Source organism: Orcinus orca, chromosome 3 (genome assembly GCF_937001465.1).
Source record: "Orcinus orca chromosome 3, mOrcOrc1.1, whole genome shotgun sequence".
Taxonomy (NCBI): Eukaryota; Metazoa; Chordata; class Mammalia; order Artiodactyla; family Delphinidae; genus Orcinus; species Orcinus orca.
In genome coordinates, this window is record NC_064561.1 from 112,872,728 (window position 1) to 112,891,514 (window position 18,787).

Genomic DNA, 18,787 nt, shown 5'->3' on the forward strand with positions numbered 1-18,787 from the left:
CATAAAGATAAGTATTTTCATTCTGAGCTGATTCTTTTGGATCTAAATGTTATGGGGCAGACGATATTTAAATAACATTTTTAAAATCGCTATGCATCTAACTGTTAAATATAGAGACAGCAACTATTATTTTTTTCTGAAAAGAATAATACACCAGAAAAATAATTTAATTAAATTCTGCATTACCTTGTGTCCTGACATCATACAGAATGACCTGGTATACTTCTTTCTCCTCAGGAATATTGTCATCCAACAGATGCACAGATATTGTTTTATTCAATGACCCCTATGTCAAACAGAAAGAAATTCATCCCTCCACTGTCACTGAGCACAAACTAACTCCTGCTTTTACTGGCCTTATAAATTGTGCATCCAACTATATTTTCACTTAAACAAAGTGTTCTGTGGCTTAAAAAATAAATTAAATAAAAAACCACTGACTCATAAGAAAACAGGCTTAAAGTAGATAGGGAACAACTGTGGAAGATTTTGAGTGCTGAGCTCATGAATATAGATCTTATCTAGTGAGCAATGTAGCCCTATTGAAAATTCCAGACAAAGCAATAAGTTGGAGAGATTTCTATGTGGTTAATGGGAAAAACTGGAGTATGGAAAAGAAGACCAGTGTTGTAGGGAAACCAGTTATTAGAAGTCAAATGTAGTCCTCAAGGCAGAAGGTTATAGGGTTAGGCTTAATATTGAGGGAGTGAAAATGAAGAGAAAAAGAATGAAACAATTTACCAAACAAGAATTCATATCAAGTGAGTGTGGAGAAGAGAAGACGAAGAGAAACAATAAGGTAGTGCTAACTTTCTACCCAAGAACTGCTTTCTTATAGTTATTTTCCACCAATCATCTTCTTTCAAACTGTCAGCAAGAGCTTTTAAATGTAACCTCAAAAATACTGTGTGAACAGAAGATAAAAAGACATTTGTTTCTCAGGCTATATTTGCTGTTTCATAGCAGTGAAATATTTAAGTTCCAAGTGCATTGAAAGTTCCAAGACAGTGAGGGGTTAGAGAAGAGGGACAAGCAGTAATCATCTTCTTAATGACACCGTTGACACCAACAGTGGGAGGGCAAGAAAGCAACAAGAGGGCTTGCCTCAAATACAAAGTCAACTTTTTCTGTTTCCTTAAAGGAGATCTACCTAGTACATATGGAAAAACAACCCCCCTCCTTAAGTCTTAGAAATTCTTTGAGTAATGTTCTTCCTTTAGGTTTCTAAGGAAGCAGCTCCCTCACGGATCTCTATTAATCTTTGTATTACATAATCATAGTTTTCCCATTTTCCTCACAAAACACAGTTACCTCCAGATATTGCAGTAAAGCTTTTCTTGGTGGTATTACCTCAGGAAAGAAGAGTTGTCCGGTAAAGTTAGCAAAATTGAGTTCTAGGTTTTGCCCAATAATTTTCCAGTTAACAGTAACATTTCCTCGACCAGGGGGTGTTCTCATCACATGGAATTGTAAAATTTCTCCTGCAGGTGAAATGTACAGATTGATGAATGTTTAATGTAAAATGAGCTTAACATTTGAAGTCAACAAAACCCAAATCCCAAACATGCAACTACTACAGTACCTTTTCTAAGAATATTACAAAGCTGTTCTGTTTGCAATGTTCTAGAAGATTTATACATGCTTATTGTTTATCAACACATTATTGTTTATCCCACTTCTAAATACTTCCATTTAGTAGAACTTCAGGAAGTTTAACATGTAAAAGTTACAAAAGCACATGCTAAAATGGAAAACACAAACTTTTATACACTCCAAAACATGCACCAGAACATAAATGTTCTGTAAATTAAAGAAAATAATTAAGTCCTCGTGGTCAAAACTAGTAATAACACAAGTAAATTCTTCCTTCACTTCCCAAAAGGACAAAAATTCCTTACACTGGTATGCAATGTGATTTTACACAATGCATGCATAAAAATGCTTGCAAATACCTGAAAATCACATTTCTTGAAATTGTAACTTACATATACCATCAATGATTTTGTTTTATAGAAAGAAATACAAAGGAAAGGTGACAAATCTGTATATCAACCTCTGTAACTTCACCAAAGTTACAGCTATCCTTCCTGGATAAATGAGGCATTTTAGATACTTTCCATTCCTGGCTTTTATCCTCATGTAATATTTTGTAAAATTGACGAAAATCGTAAAAGTCATTTCTTCTAAATTGCTGGAATTGAAAAGTAAGCTCCTAGGGAGTACTGGTGATGGCCATGTGTCTTGCTGAAAATATGCTGAATTCAAAAATTTTATGATGATGAACAGAAGTGGAGGTACATTAATGAACTATATTACTAAAAACTAATAATTGTTAAAAGATAAATGAATTCATGTTTAAAAGGCTTTAAAGAACACATCCTTATAGCATAGACATATAGTTGAAATCCATGCATGTTCATTAAAAATATCACTTTTACTTAGTTATCCAAATAAATACACACTTCTGACACTTTTAAATGAGGAGAGTAGCAATAACACAGTGAAATATAAACACCCTTTCCAAATACGTTTTAACTACCACAGTTTTTTAATGTTTTAAATAATAAAATTAAATAATTATTTCTAATAGAAAGGTTTCTTAAAATATCATAAATTCATTAATTTAGAGATTATCTTATTTCAATTACTAAAAAACAAAATAAAATTTTCATACTAAATTTAAGCATACATAACTTTAATACATTTATTACATAAATTATTTTGGGACAGCAGAAAATATAAGAAAGCAAAAACAGACTTCTAAATAAAATTTCCTAAAACAGGTCAATGTTTAATGTATACATTTTAAAATATTTCAATACAAAAAAAAATTTTTAATTGCTATCACAATAGCAGACTATGACTTGGATGTTTTTATTGAAACATAAAGGAAATGTTATTAGAAATAAGAGTGTCCAAAGATAGGATATAACTGAAAGAATGGGTACAATCAGCCATAATTGCCATGCCATTTAAAATTTTTATACTTATATAACTCATATGAATAAAACACAGGCACTACAATGAAACGCTTGAGTCTCTCTATTGTATACCAGGCAGAATTTCTCAAGGGTTTATTACTGAATGGCAGAGAGAGAACCTTGGAGTTATTAAGCTCTTTCGCCTACAGTGTTGTCTGGTGACCCAAATAAAAAGGTATAGAGTCATGGTTTTCAATTTTTTTTTAAATCACAAAACCCAGTAATATTTCAAAATGAAAATTATAGAAGTTTGAACAAGTGCTAAAAATGCAGTGGGAATACAAGTGGCAAAAAAAAAAATGTAGGTCAATGAAAATCCATATTGAAGGGGAACCTGTAAATATCATAATAAAAAAATTATGGTTGTAAGATGGTACATAGAGATTTGGGAATAAATACACCATTAAAGGCAAAACTAAAAATGAAATGCTAAGGAGAGAAAAAAGTAAAATCCTCCTACAAACTTATTACATGTAAAAACGCTCAGTCTAGGGCTTCCCTGGTGGCGCAGTGGTTGAGAGTCTGCCTGCCAATGCAGGGGACACAGGTTCGAGCCCTGGTCTGGGAGGATCCCACATGCCACAGAGCAACTGGGCCCGTGAGCCACAACTACTGAGCCTGCGCATCTGGAGCCTGCGCTCCGCAACAAGAGAGACTGCGATAGTGAGAGGCCCCCACACCGTGATGAAGAGTGGCCCCCTGGGCTTCCCTGGTGGCGCAGTGGTTGAGAGTCCGCCTGCCGATGCAGGAGACACAGGTTCGTGCCCCAGTCCGGGAAGATCCCACATGCTGCGGAGCAACTAGGCCCGTGAACCATGGCCGCTGAGCCTGCACGTCCGGAGCCTATGCTCCGCAATGGGAGAGGCCACAACAGTGAGAGGCCCGCGTACCGCCAAAAAAAAAAAAAAAAAAGAGTGGCCCCTGCTTGCCACAACTAGAGAAAGCCCTCGCACAGAAACGAAGACCCAACACAGCCATAAATAAATAAATTTAAAAATGCTCAGTCTAATACCACTTAATATCACCTTTGAAAATTTAATGTTACCATGCGAGAATTTAACTTGCAAGAAAATATTACAAGAAACACAATTTGAAGCACAACACACACAAATAAAAGGTAAACCAAGTATTCCTTAAACACATAATTTCATGAGCCTATTAAAAATCACGTCAACAGCATAAATAGTGTGAAGATTTTCCTAAGAATCAAAATAGAGGTATTAACTGCCTCTTTAAGGCAGACTGCCAAGAATCAGGTCCATTTAAAATGCCTTCTAGGGACTTCCCTGGTGGTGCAGTGGTTAAGAATCCGCCTGCCAATGCAGGGGACAAGGGTTCGACCCCCAGTCCAGGAAGATCCCACATGCCACGGAGCAACTAAGCCCGTGTGCCACAACTACTGAGCCTGCGCTCTAGAGCCCGCGAGCCACAACTACTGAAGCCCACGCACCTAGAGCCCGTGCTCTGCAACAAGAGAAGCCACCGCAGTGAGAAACCCACACACCATAACAAAGAGTAGCCCCCGCTCACCGCAACTAGAGAAAACCCGCACTCAGCAAAGAAGACCCAACACAGCCAAAGATAAATAAAAAAATAAATGTTTTTTTTTTTTTTTTTTTTAAAAAGCCTTCGGAAGAATTACCAGAAAGCTACCTTCTACCTAGAGGAGAAGTCAAAGAACATAGGAAAAGGAAAAAATTAGAAACAAGTGCTCAGTCTTCTAAATACAAGGGAAGGACAGAAGATAGGTCCTAAAGAAGGAAGGTAAAATTTTCAGATAGCCAATATTTTACCACACTGCCCAGTTTTTGCCCAGAATGAAGACCTAGAGAGGGCCCTCCCCCACTAAAGCGTCTGACTAATTCCTGTAAGATCATCTTGATATGAAATCTAGAGTCCACCAAAAAATCGGTGATACATTTTAACTTTAAGCAGAAGATCTAAGACCAAAAAAAAAAAGGATTTCCCTGGCAGTCCAGTGGTTAAGACTTCACACTTCCACTGCAGGGGGCATGGGTTCGATCCCTGGTCTGAGAACTAAGATCCTACATGCCACGTGGCGTGGCCATAAAAGACCAAAAAAGGGGAAGATCTATCATATGGGTTCTAGACCTAGCCTAACACAAATAAGCAATACGAATATAAAATTAATTTTAATAACCCGGAGTATTTTGTGTATTTCTTCCTAAAACAAATCAGGATTGTTTTTACAAAGATAAACGTCAACTACAATGTGTATAAAAATAATGGAAAACTAAAATACAGGAAATATATTTTAATAGATTCATGTATATGTGGTATACAGGAACCATCCAAACTGATTGTGCTCTACAATTAATAGAAAATGACTTAAAACAATTACAGGGATAATATGAAACACAAACTGTCAATAAGAAAAATAGTTGAGTGTTTCTAATATAGCAGTTCGATATATATTTTTAAAGAATCACATCTCTTGTTCAAATCTTTACCTAGAAAAAATACATGCTGTCTCTGAGAAAAGGAGAAATTTTAAATCCATTGAACATGACATAATGATTATGATGCTGCAGAGATGTGTGAAGTGAAACGTTTAACACAGATTTATAAAGAGCACGTTTATACATACTTTGCAACCACAGTAAAAATCTATTGTCCTATATTTCTAAAGTCTGCCTATTACATTTGAAAGAAAGTAATATTTACCACTGGGCATCTGTCCAATTGCTTTAGGACAAAAATGTAGAAATAGGATTCTACAGAACTCGAAACACTGTTAAACACTAAGGCAATTCCTCCCCATGAAATGAAAATGTATTCTAGAGCCAGAAATTCAGCATTGTCCACATTTTAAATCTAATCACATAAATGAAACTCCAACACTAAGTCAAAAGCAATGTTAACACTGTCAAAAGCCTACATGGCATGATTTTTTTACCCCATTTCTTTAGCAGTTATCTTTGAAGAAACACCATGAAGTTTTCATTTTTGTAAACATCTGCTTGATATACATTTCTCTATGCAATTTTGCAGCAATACAAAGAATACATGCACAAAATACTGAATTCTTGAGGTTAGACATAATGTTTTTGAAAAAAGAAAATTAATTTAGACTCTAGGAAAAGGTTTAGGAGAAAAGGGAAAGAAAAGTAAATTTAAAAAAATAGAAATTCCTACCAATTTTTATTTAGAAAATGTAAAAATTCTAAGGAGTACTGATTAATGAAAGCAATTCATTGTTCTATTTCCTGTACCAAACTCATGCTCGTAGATTGATATGATGAAGCAGATAGGATATGCTTTTGATATGATAAACCAATAACACGTTTGGACCACGTGTTTTAATGACTAATTATTTTTTCTCTTTGCATCCCCTGCAGATATTTAGCTGTTGGAGACTAAAGAGACCACAATCTGGTTTTCAGGTGTTAAGTTCGTTCCAGTGAAAGAGAACACAGGTGCCAAGACCCTGCAGTTTCCCCAAGATGACTTGGTGCTCAGCACAAGAGCCTGGGTTTCTTCAGAGCCTCCAACCCACCACCACTGTCACCACCCAGACCTCCATAGGACGCATGTAATGACGCTAGATCCTTTACGGTTAAAATGCCCTTCAAGTGATCCTGGACATCCAGATACTTTTGTATTCTTAAAAAAAAAAAAAAAATCCCATCATATTGCTGAAAATCACATACCTAGTCCAGCTCTGTGTCCTCCCTTAAATCTAATCCTTTCTGGTCCCTGAACTTATTTATTCCCACCCCCATGCCACTAACACTTTTCTTCTCTTCTTCTACATTGCCTTCTTCTCTATATTTCTTCAACAAAACAAAGCAAGTCCAAAATACTCTACGCTTTAATCTGGTTTCACCAATTTTTCTCCTTTCCTTGCTCACAGAGCCAACAAACAGAATATCCCCTAAGGCAGTGCTTCTCACCCCTAATGCAGTGAAGGACGGGATTTGGTTTTGTTTTAATACTTTTTTTTAGTTTTCTTTTATCTGAAAATATCTTTATTTCACTTTCATTCTTGACAAATGTTTTCACTAGTATAGAATTCTGGGTTGCCTTTATTCTGCTTTGAGCACTTTTTTTTTCTTTTTTTTTTTTTTTTGGCTGCACTGGGTCTTTGTTGCTGCACACGGGCTTTCTCTAGTTGCAGTGAGCGGGGACTACTCTTTGTTGCGGTGTACGTCATTGCGGTGGCTTCTCTTGTTGCGGAGCACTGGCTCTGGGCACATGGGCTTCTGTAGTTGTAGCACGTGAGCTCAGTAGTTGCAGTGTACGGGCTCTAGAGTGCACGGGCTTAGCTGCCCTGCAGCATGTGGATCTTCCCAGACCAGGGGTCGAACCTGTGTCCCCCGCATTGGCAGGTGGATTCTTAACCATTGGACCACCAGGGAAGTCCCAGACAAGGGGTTTTTGTCTTTTTTTTGTTTTGTTTTGTTTTCCTTGATCTATCATAAACTGACATTTTTGTAAAACACAATAAAATAAATGACTAGATAAGTTAAATGGCAAAAAGAACACACATACAAAATGTAAGCCCATAGATATCACTTTTGGATATCACAGCAAAATGAAATCGTTACAAAAGTCTCTAGAAAAGATTCTTTCAATTTTCAAACTTATGTTGTCACAAACAAAAAGCAAACACGTTGTGTGCAGATGTCAGCTTGAGGACCGTACTTTGAGGAGCACTGCCTCCAAGGCTTCTACAGTCCTGTCTTTTGTTATCCTTAGTTATTTGCTTTCCATGCCAAGTTTTCCTTTACAATTCCTCTGCAGTTACTACTGTTCCCTCTAGCCCATTTGGGAATCTAATCTCACTTGTTGCCCATGTAGTACGAGACACGCTGGTTACTTTCTTCTGATAACTAATGAAAACACATTCTTATTTTGGTCTCTTCCCACCTCTCTGGCAGAGCCTTCTTTCCCCTTTCCCCTTTGCCTTTTGCCTGTCCCAGCACCTTACCCTGGTGCCCCACATAGCTCCATCCTTGACAACTTGCTTTTCTCCCTCTATTAACTAAGATCTTAATTTTAGATCTTTAATTTTCCTTATTTCAACGATTATCTCTAAAAATCCAATTTCCACCCCTAGCTTAAGATAGAGTCAGATTCTCTCACCAAATTTCCTCCTCTCACATGGACACTGTTACTCAAATTCATTATTCTTCCAACTCAAATCCTGAAATATTTACCCGACGTTCCTGCATTGTCAGGTTCTGCAGTAGATGTAAGTTCAAGCAAAACAAGTTTCTTCTCACAAGGTGCCCTATAGCGTAAGCTCTGGATTCAGACAACACTAGGTTTAAGTCCCACCATGAATAACTATGTGCTGGGTAATCTCTCTAACATTCAGTTCCCTTGTGTGAAAAACTGGTGTATATCGTCATACCCACTTCATAGCCCTGTTAAAATTAAGTGAAATGATGGATGTAAAATGTCTGGCATGCAGAAAACACTCAATAAGTGTTATTGTTGTTGTCATTATTATTGAGATTAACTTATCTTCCAGTGACTTTTTACTTGTATTATACTACAAATAATTTTTCAAGAGTTGATGATCTGTCTTTAGATTGACTTATAGCAATTTGTTAGTCACTTTTACTCACTATTGCTATGACAACATGAGATTTTAAACCGTTAATAAAAGGAAAGAGTATTGGAAAATGGCTCAGATATTTGCATTAAGTTAAATAAACTTGCAAGTTGGGAGTACAGTAAGGTAAAAGGTGATGCACACTAAAATGCATTCAGTTTCCAGCACAGTCACTAACTAGCTATATGATTCTGTCCAGTCACTTAATCTCTCTGTCTCAGTTTTCTCATCCATAAAGTTGAAGTCCAAATGCATGATCTATATCCTTTTCATTTCTTAACTCTTTTAGGTACAATTAGTTTTTAATTTAAACACAAATTATAGTGAAACAGACTATAAATACCAGTTTTATCTCAAACAGACTTATTCAAAGACAAAAACACTGCTATAATGGTTTAAACAAAAAGTAGCCTATAAATGTAAACCCTATAGATGATGTAAAATATTAAGATTCATGGAAATTACTGTTTTTTTACAGGAAAAGAGGACATTGTATAATTTTTTTCTAGTTTGGCACTTTGTTCATAAAATATACAAACATATAAAATCCAAGCTAAAATATTCACTGATCAGAAACTGCTATTTTTCTTTTGAACAGAGAGCCAATATTTCACCATTTAACATCAACAGCTACCACTGAGCACATATACACTATGTGCCCAGAACTATGCTAAGCACTTGACATTTATCCACTTAATCCTCACACAGAAACCTACGAAGGAAGTAGTATTTCCCTTCATTTAACAGATGAGAAAGCTGAGCATCCTAGGTTTGACCAATTTCATTAAAATCACACTAGTGGGGAGTGGCCAGCTAGAACACAATACCAATCTGCGAGTCTCCTAAATCTAGTTAGACAGTTCCCTATACAGCCCTCTCCCAAATAAGCTCCCTGTACATTAACACACCCAGCTGTACAAAATAATGGAAGAATTTTTAAAATGGGAAACTTTAAAAAACTAGACAAAAAATGACATCCATGGAAAAGAGAATGAATGTGCTCAACAAAGAAAGGAACCCACCTTCATGACCTATGACAGATCTGGAAGCAGTCTGAAAGCTAACAACTCCTGCCACATTGTCATTGGCCAAAATGTTCACTCTGACGGTGTCGGAACTGGGCAAAATTCTACTTCCGCCTTCGGTGTACACCAGGCTAACTATGATGCTTTCATCATCCTCTGGCTCAGAGTCATCCAAAATGGTTAAAATGGCTATCTTTTTGGTCTCACCTATAAAGAATTAATGGAATAAAACCTAAGTAAGAAAATCATCAATAGAGAATTCACAAAGGTCCAAGATAACTTCTTTCAATGAAAAAAGTTAAGTAAAAATACATGAGTGAATTATAACAGTTCAATACCATGAGTAATATTAGTGCCACTATAAGCAAATGTTGTATGTAAGTATGTATACCCTTTCACCTATAAAACACTGTAAAAATTTCATCAATATGGGCAGATTGTGGAAAAGGACATTTTGAATTATGGAAAGTTAAAGGGTAGAATTATTTCAAGGAATCATGGTTTTACTTCCTGGTCTTTAGCCTAGAACCATGACCTAGCTAGGGGAAGAGGTTCTGAAGCATCTACTGTTTAGAAACTGATCCCTCTAGAAAGTGGGGTCTCATTCTCATTTTGGCGTTACCATGAATGGTTTTCAGGTAATCAAGCCAAAACTTCCCTGAAAGACCAGGAACACTTAGGGAATAGTGGTCAAAATGGGAAACAGAAAAGGATGGTAAATTCTGAGCAAGAGAACCCACATAAATGGGATAAGTCTTCGGGGAGCCAGATGAGATGACAACATCAAATACTAGTCTCCAGGATTCGGGCAATAAGGGAAGGAGGCAGAAAAGGAATTCAAAGGGACACATAACAGCAACAAGGGCCAAGCAATCTACTTTGCAATTTGGTCTAGGACCCCACTAGTAGATAGGGCATCACTGAAAACCCCCAAACCCAACACTGCTTCTGCTGTTCACCTACAGTGTTCCCCATCTAATTCTTTGCCACTTTCTGGAAAGATGTTGAAAGGGTGAGAAAAGGCAGGAGAAAGGAGAAAATGGATGTGAATGCATGTTCTCTCTCGCGCGACCCTGGAATATTTTATCAATTCAGTGTCAAGACTGCCTCAAGAGAGTGTATGTTATCTGAGAATCTAGGTTAACTATAAAATATAGTCCATTTCGTGTGATTCTAAAGTTACAATTCAAGGTAATACTAATTTGTATAATGCCACTACTTTATACGATAGCTTCTTTATTGTTACCAAAGCCATTAAAAAAACCTAACTTTAAATTTTCATCTCCACTCCCTCCTCAAAGTTCAATATTTCCTTTGAAATAGGGAGAAATGTTACCAGTTACTAACCTGTGCACACACACAAACCCATACATCAAGCATATCATTATTCCATCGTTCCCAAAATCATTTACTAGGAAACAATCATTTTTGAGAAGTTTTATACTATTTTAAAAATTTACTCTAAAATATAATGCTTATTAGATGTTCCAAAAAGTATATAATCTATATGTATCATGACCCCTGACTACTGTTTCCAAAAAAGTATATGCATTAAAATTAAATGATAAAAGATGCAATGAATGAATGCTCTAAGATATGGAATTGTGAGTAACATTTACTTCCTTCATTTTGTTGTATAACCTGAAGTTTTCATGAATAAATATTACTTTTCAATCAGAAAAACACTATGTTAAAAAACTATATGGAATTTATAATTGCCTAAATCAGGATTTAAATAATGATCTCAGTAAAGATATCGTCCTTCTACCCAAAGAAAACTATTTTAAATATATGAACTTCTGAAATTTTCAAATATAAATGATTCAACCAACCCTGGAAAAGAATCAGTGAATCTGACCCTAATTCTAATTATCGTCCAAGTTCTCTGTAATTTCATTGTTCATGAAAATTTTAAATAGTGGTCCCATCCAAGTCTAAGAACAGTATTATAAGTTGATCTACCACTAGTCTTAATTTAATATGAATCAAGTCACCAAAGTTTATGCTATTTATACTTACAAATTATTTTCTTTGGAGGTTTATCCTGATTTGTCTAGTGCATATGAAAAAGCTTCCCAGTTAGTACCCATTTTCCTAGCTACCAATACTTCTTACCCACATTTGGTTGTAGCTACCCGGCTCATTCTTGTAACTTCCCTTACAAAATTAAAAGTTGCTTTAGCACTGCCTCTACACTTCCTTGAAGGCTCTGCTACCACACATAAAAGGGATAAAATTCTCACATTCCCTGAAAATCTTTTTAATAAACTAAAAAAGATACACATGTAGGGCCCTATGCCATGGGCCTACATATGTCATGTCAACCATTAACAAGCCAACTACTATTATTTCAAAACCATCATTCACTTTTACACATTAGCAAGAATGTATACAGTAAGAATTCATATGAACCTTGTCATAAAAACTGACTATAACGACTTTACCAGGGGGAACTGAAATCCATTTAGAACCATAACTCACCTTCAGCAAAAGTCAGAATGTCTCCAGCACCTATAAAATCTAAACCTTCAGTAGCTGTTCCACCAACAACACGCCATTGGACTGTCACCTGACCTAAGCTGCCCCCTGTCCTGTGGATCATCATCTCCACTGTGGTTTGGGGCCGCTCCTGAACTTCAATATATAAGCCATCTTCTGAGGTATTGGGACTAATACTGTAGATCACAAACACTCCAAAGGCATCACCATTTAATGCTATGACAACTGTAGAAGTATTTGGCTGTCCTATGGTTGGTTGGTTTTTAAGACTGGCTGTGACGTTCATAAGATGAACTTCAAGGAGAGAAATTAGGAAACTCTCATCCATCTCTGGGAAATCGTCGGGAAGAATAGAAACTGTGAGATTTGCAAATTCATCACCTTCCAGCATTACGGCCCATTGCCTTGTCACAGGCTCGTAGTCACTACCAGCCACAGCCTGACTGCTAAAAAGAGATGCTACCCTGGTCATGTTTTTCTTGTAGGTCCAGAAGTCTGAGTTGTTCACGGTTGGGCTGATCCACGATGTCATCCAAAAACATTGGGGGCCTTCAGAAGCACCGAGAAAGGAAAACGCTGAGCATGCGTGTTCTTTGAGGCACAAAGTGGCACAGGTGTACTGGGGTTCCCCCATTGCAGAGACATTCACCCAAGTTCTCCAAAGTGGGTCAGGCACCCCTTGAATTGGCGATTCATAGTAGGACAGTAAGTCTTGACCCTCCTCAACTGCAAGAGCCACTACATCAATATCGGAAGTACTGTAGAACAACAACAGCCGACCAAAGCGCCCTCCGCTAAAATGTGGAGTGACAATTAAAAGACAGGTTAAGCACTCAAAGCCATCTGTGGATTACATAATAGAGAAGAGAATGCTGATGGTGGTTTTCACTTTTTTTTTTTTAAGTGGATAAAGTACTAGCGCAAACACAACCATGTTTCTTAATAACATTTGTCTTTCGCATTATGTTTTCTCATGTAAGGAAATCTGGCTCATTTTCAATCAAATACTACTTATTTTTAACCAAGCTATGAAAATATCTTGCACCATATGCAAATCATATCCATTTCAGAATTTTCAAAGACTTAGAAAATGAATCTTCATTACTAGCTTTCACTGAAACAAAGTAACAATGATACCAACATTGAGTACATTTTAAGGAAATGTAACTACTTGCCGCAAGGTCACAAGCAAGACCAGCTATTTTCTATTTCTGAAGGAGCTCAGTGAACTGGATGCTGTCTCACAAGAGAAATCCAGACAAAATGGAACCTGAAAGTCAACCACTTCATATGGCATCTGAATGTTCTTTAATTTAGAAGCCAGTTGTATTCAAGTTCTAATTCAAACACATCACCAATTAAAGCAATAAGTGTCTGGGGCTACAAAGCCCAATGATGTATAATCCATTTCACTAATAAAAGGTATGATAGATACAATGAGCTCTTTATATTAATAGGCATAATTCAATTAACAAATTATAACAACCTATAAAATAATTTACATTCTACAAAAACTACCAAACTTTATTTGACTGTGTAAGAGATCCTTTCCCACCACCCCACAAGTTCCATCACCGCCCCCCTCCCCCACCAGATACAAGCAGCCACATCTCATATACCTTCTCCTGACAGTTATGTTAGCACAGGAACTTCTCTCCAGAGGCTCTTGAACACGATAAACCGACTGAACAAAGGCTACTGTACCATAAGGATTATCATTGGCAGGAATAGTAATATTTGCCACTCGATCTAACCCAATAGTACCACCACCAGAGGCATCAGTTAGTTGCACTTGGATAACCTAAAAATACAGTGAAAACTTCCTTAACAGAATCCCGGTTCTGAAATTAGAATAAAAATGATGCAGGAAAAAAAAATCAAAACTATCCATACAAGTACAAGAACAAATTGGAGTAAAATATAAATGGACTCAAAGAAACTCCTCCATTACATTTACAATCCCAACACGTAACAGAACAATGCATCACCAACTTTTAACAACAGAGCATGATGGCACAGAAGAAATACAGGCTGTTTAAGTTCCTTAATATTCTGTCATACAATCTTGTGAATCAATTTTAAGAGGCCTGTTTATGTTTACCACTTCAATAATATACTTTTAACCCCTATACCTTTTTTTACTTAGGGAGGATACTGCATATGTGTTTTATGAATAGTTCATTTATTATGCTTTATTTCCCACATTCTCATAAATGAAAATTCTCTGATAAAACGTAAAACTAAAAACATATCATAAATTTAGAGAAATTTGTGATAAGTTTTTAGGTTTTCATACCTAAATTCAGAGAAAAGGAAAGAGAAATGTTGTATATGTATTAACTAATACCTAATATTTAAGAAGTGAGTAATGACACAATTAGCACCCAAAAAAGAAATTTTATGGATTTCCCTTCTACAAAAATTTGACACTATTAAAGAATAAATGCTATTAAATGTAATTTTATGAGCTCCAGCTTTTAATACTTGAATTTAATAAAATAAAATTATCTTCAGCCAATATATGTTAGTGATGAATCAATTTCCCCACTGAGACTCTATCTTTATTTGCCACCTTGCCTCTTCATGATGAAAAATAAACATCAGGCAGATAAATCTAGCATGGTATTTGTCACATAGTAAATCCTAAAGAATAAACGAATGAGTGGAAAATCAAAATCCACACTTAATTAAGGCTGACTGGCTCACACTCAAGTCAAAAGGAAGTCTGAATCCAAACAAATTAAGAGTTTATATGAAACAATACAGCAAAACTTATGACAGACTATACATGTTTAAGCATTTAACCAAAACGTAGAAAAATATTACATAACTGTACCAAAAAAATCTTATACTAGTAAACTAGTATGTGTATGAGACCTATTTCTAGAACATTCTTGTTTTTTGTTATCTCTAAGGATCACTTTCACACTACCATATTTTGAACATTCTTGCAGAAATAATTTATCAGACACCTCTATAAATGTCACAATAACAGCCATCTGTTCTAGTCACTATAAGACAAGATATGTTTTACAGTGTCATTCTAGAGTAGCCATTCCTCTCACCTCTTCAATCTCCGGAACGTCGTCAGCCAGGACCTCTAACAACAAGGTTTGAATGGTTTCCCCAGGGGCAAAGGTCACATTACCTGAGACAACTCGCAGGTCGCCAGTAGCAAGCTGTCCATTAATGGTGGCAACCCACTGAACAGTAACATTGCCGAGTGTCCCAGAATTTCGAATTATTGGCAGGTTTACCTTCACTGAGTTAAACTCAGGTTCCTCTACAATAAGTTTAGTAATCTGAAAACCTAAAGGGCAAAGCAGAGATAATTTCAAATACAAAGTGAAACTAAGTCAATGTAGAACAAAACAATTGCCGTCCTACAGTTGATTCTTTTTTTCCCCTAAGCAATCTAAGAAGCTAAACCCTACAAAATCAGAGAAACATGCTGTGATACAAATTGGTCAGGCCTGCCAAATTTTCCAAATTATTTTCATTATGATAGAAACAGAAAGCATAAACTCAGATGTCCACAGAGGTCAGGAATATTCCAGTCATAAGTGAAGTAGGTCTAGTGAGTTCGGGGGCTAACTGCATGGGACAAGCCTGGAAGTTGCGATTTTTCTCCTAAGACTGATACTATGAAGGAAAGGGGCTTGAGGTCACCATATTTTTCTACTATAAAGATAGGCCAGAAATTCAGATTTTTGTACAAATTTCTGTGAATTAAATTAGTTTTTTAAAGAATCGTCTAAACTTCACAAAACACATCTAGGAACCAGATCTGACCTAAAAGCCTAAAAGTGTATGATTTCCAGATTTATTCTGAGAGGTTGATTTCTAACCACTGCTAGGTTTACTAACCACTGCTAGTGAACACACATAGGTGTCCTATATATCAGCAATAGCAGGTTAAAACGGAACAAGATCAAATCAATTCTGAGTCTCTAAAAATAAAGAAAGGTATGAATCTATACAGACAAGTAAAAGAGAGACACAAACTAGTCTCATTACCAAATAATCCATAGGGGTCATCAGAGGCCTCAATAATAATGATCGCCTCTGTTAATGCCCCTAGTTTGGCTCCTCCTGTTGTTTCATTCAGCAGTTGCACAAGAAAAGATTCTTCCAGCTCAGGGTAGATGTCATTAATGATATATATTGGCACGGCTTTACTTGTTTCCCCTTCTAGCAAGACTACATCCGATGAAGCTATGCTATAATCTTCACCTATAAAGACAAAAAAGAAAAATCCTAAGACTTATTCCAGTATATGATAATAAACATCCCATACTCTAGGGAAATACTATGACATATCACATTCCATGGACATACTTTGACAGACTTTTTCGAGGATAGTGACTACATTTATTCTAAACAAGATTTACCTCTCTTGCAAGAAAAAAATGGGTTTGATACAACAAAATAACGAAAAAGACATCTGAGTTGTTCAAGTTCATTTTTAGAACAATGTATACATAATGTGTTCTATTTGCCATATACACATATAGATGATACAGATATAGACACAGACATATAGATATGGACATGGATATGCACATGAACATAGAGAGTCATTCATTACTGCAAGATGGCCCCTTATCTACAACAGTAAAAAAAAATGTGTATGGTACCTTAAAACAAAGAACAAAACTAGAATTCTGATCTCACTGGGGAGATAAATTACAGTGCTGCACAGAGACGGGCATGTCAGCATCATCAATCTTATGGTTGGAAGCTATGAAATTTTCTACAAAGTTGGATTAAAAGCTGCTACTGCATACCACTCGGGGTGGCTTTGTCTCTGGTCAAAACGTGAATGAGGAAAAGAGAGAGGCTTCCTATGGAATTTGGTGCTAATTTTCTAGAACAGTGATCAACCCTCACCATCTGTCAATGTGTAAAGCCCTCTACAGACAGGCACTCCTCTGAGCTACCCTCCTCACCCCACCCCTTACACACATGTCATTTAAGGACTAGGTGAGCCTGGTTCATTGTCTTTTCAAGCAAGTATCACATCCAGATGATTTATTTCAAAAAATCAATCATGTTATCCCATCCATTCACACTCATGTCCTTTGAGTGCACACTAGAGAGGTTCTGATTGAATAGCTCTTAGGCAAATCTCCCTCTAGATGCTGTAACTGCACTACCAAAGAAGGCTGTCTCCTAATATTTGCGCTTGACAATGAAATCCTTTTGCTAATAGTTAATGTTAATCATTGCCTCTACCATGTTCTTCATAAATAAATAAATAAGCAAGATGAGTTGAGAGACAAGACTGTTGCCAAGCACTGCAATCATATGGCTGCACATTTTATCCTGTATTCTTCAGCACTATTTACACATGAATCCCTTCCAAAAACCTTAAAAGTACACACAGAGAAAGCCTAACAATGCTTTCCTTGGTTTACTTTTCATTGGTTTGTGCATATTTGGGTCATCAAAGCTTTTAAATTCATATACAATTTGCCAACAGTTTTCACAAATTCTACAAAATCAATGTGATAAATATATAATAAAAACTCTAGGTCTGTGCCTTAAAAACATTCAAGGGTATTACTGCTTTCTAGTTGATCTTTTTTAACTACATCTTTAAGGGGCTTTGTTAATCAAGGATACAATTTCCCTCCAAAACACTTCACTGCTCCTTAGATGTCTTTTCTCACCGGCTATTGCAGTTATTGGCACAGCTTTAAACTTCACAGAAACATCTGCAAATGCTCCTCCTGTTCTAGTCACATTGATAATGGGTCCAACATGATCTTCTGCAACTCGAACGATTGGGGCTGAGAGCTGAAGAATTCCAAACGCATCATCATTGGCAATGATAATTAGATGAGCAATAGTTTCTACCTTAGGCCCAAGGCGTGGAGAGTTTGGAACTGAAAGACAGAAGAAAAGCTAATATATCAAAATTCTAAGAACTGGCCAAAAAGTCATCAAGAAGCCTCAGCCAATATACAGAATGGATAAACAACAAGGTCTTACTGTATAACACAGGGAACTGTATTCAATATCCTGTGACAAACCATAATGGAAAAGAAGATGAAAAAGAATGTATATATATGTATAACCGTGTCACTTTGTTGTACAGTTAACACAGCATTGTAAATCACCTATACTTCAATAAAAAATTAAATAAAAAACAAAGCCTCGGCAAGATCCATCAGCCAAATGGGATAATCATTTTGTGTTTTCTACTATTTTTAGCAAAAACATATTTATCGTTTACTATGTACCAGCACTAATCTAGATGTTGGGGATACAAAAATAAACTAAACGGAAAGTCCCTACTCTCCTATAACTTCTAGGGAGATTTTTATTATAGCAAAGGAATAGTTACCCTACAAGAATTATTTTAATAACTATTGGAAACTTGTAAAAAGGCAAAAAAATGAATAGAGTATATTTAATCATCACTTTGCAAAATATAACAGAAAATGATGAAACCTACAGAATTATGCTCTTTTAATTAGTTACCAGCATGCCACAAATTTTTTTAAAGGCACTACAGTTACAAAATTGAGTAGGTAAGTAATCTAGTTACTTGCCCTCAAAGAGGAACTGAAAATCATCACACTCTATTTCAATTACTGCCTCTCTCCCTGCTTCACTGTCCTTCCTCACAAACCTGTTCCCCTTGCCCCATCTCAGTTAATAGTCATGCAACTACCTCATCCAGAAAGCGGAGTCAT

The 18,787-nt window shown here is 36.3% G+C and overlaps 1 protein-coding gene across 1 annotated transcript in view; it reads right to left on the minus strand.

The window, feature by feature from the left end:
• Positions 1-18,787, minus strand: part of ADGRV1 (adhesion G protein-coupled receptor V1) — a 524,493-nt gene that overhangs the window by 419,350 nt on the left and 86,356 nt on the right. Inside the window, exons 28-35 of the mRNA XM_004263660.2 lie at positions 17,759-17,974; positions 16,104-16,319; positions 15,152-15,396; positions 13,706-13,887; positions 12,069-12,880; positions 9,585-9,794; positions 1,351-1,481; positions 187-286 (exon numbers count right to left, since the gene is read on the minus strand). Coding sequence (XP_004263708.1) covers positions 187-286; positions 1,351-1,481; positions 9,585-9,794; positions 12,069-12,880; positions 13,706-13,887; positions 15,152-15,396; positions 16,104-16,319; positions 17,759-17,974 — 2,112 coding nt within the window. The remainder of the gene's footprint in view (positions 1-186; positions 287-1,350; positions 1,482-9,584; positions 9,795-12,068; positions 12,881-13,705; positions 13,888-15,151; positions 15,397-16,103; positions 16,320-17,758; positions 17,975-18,787) is intronic.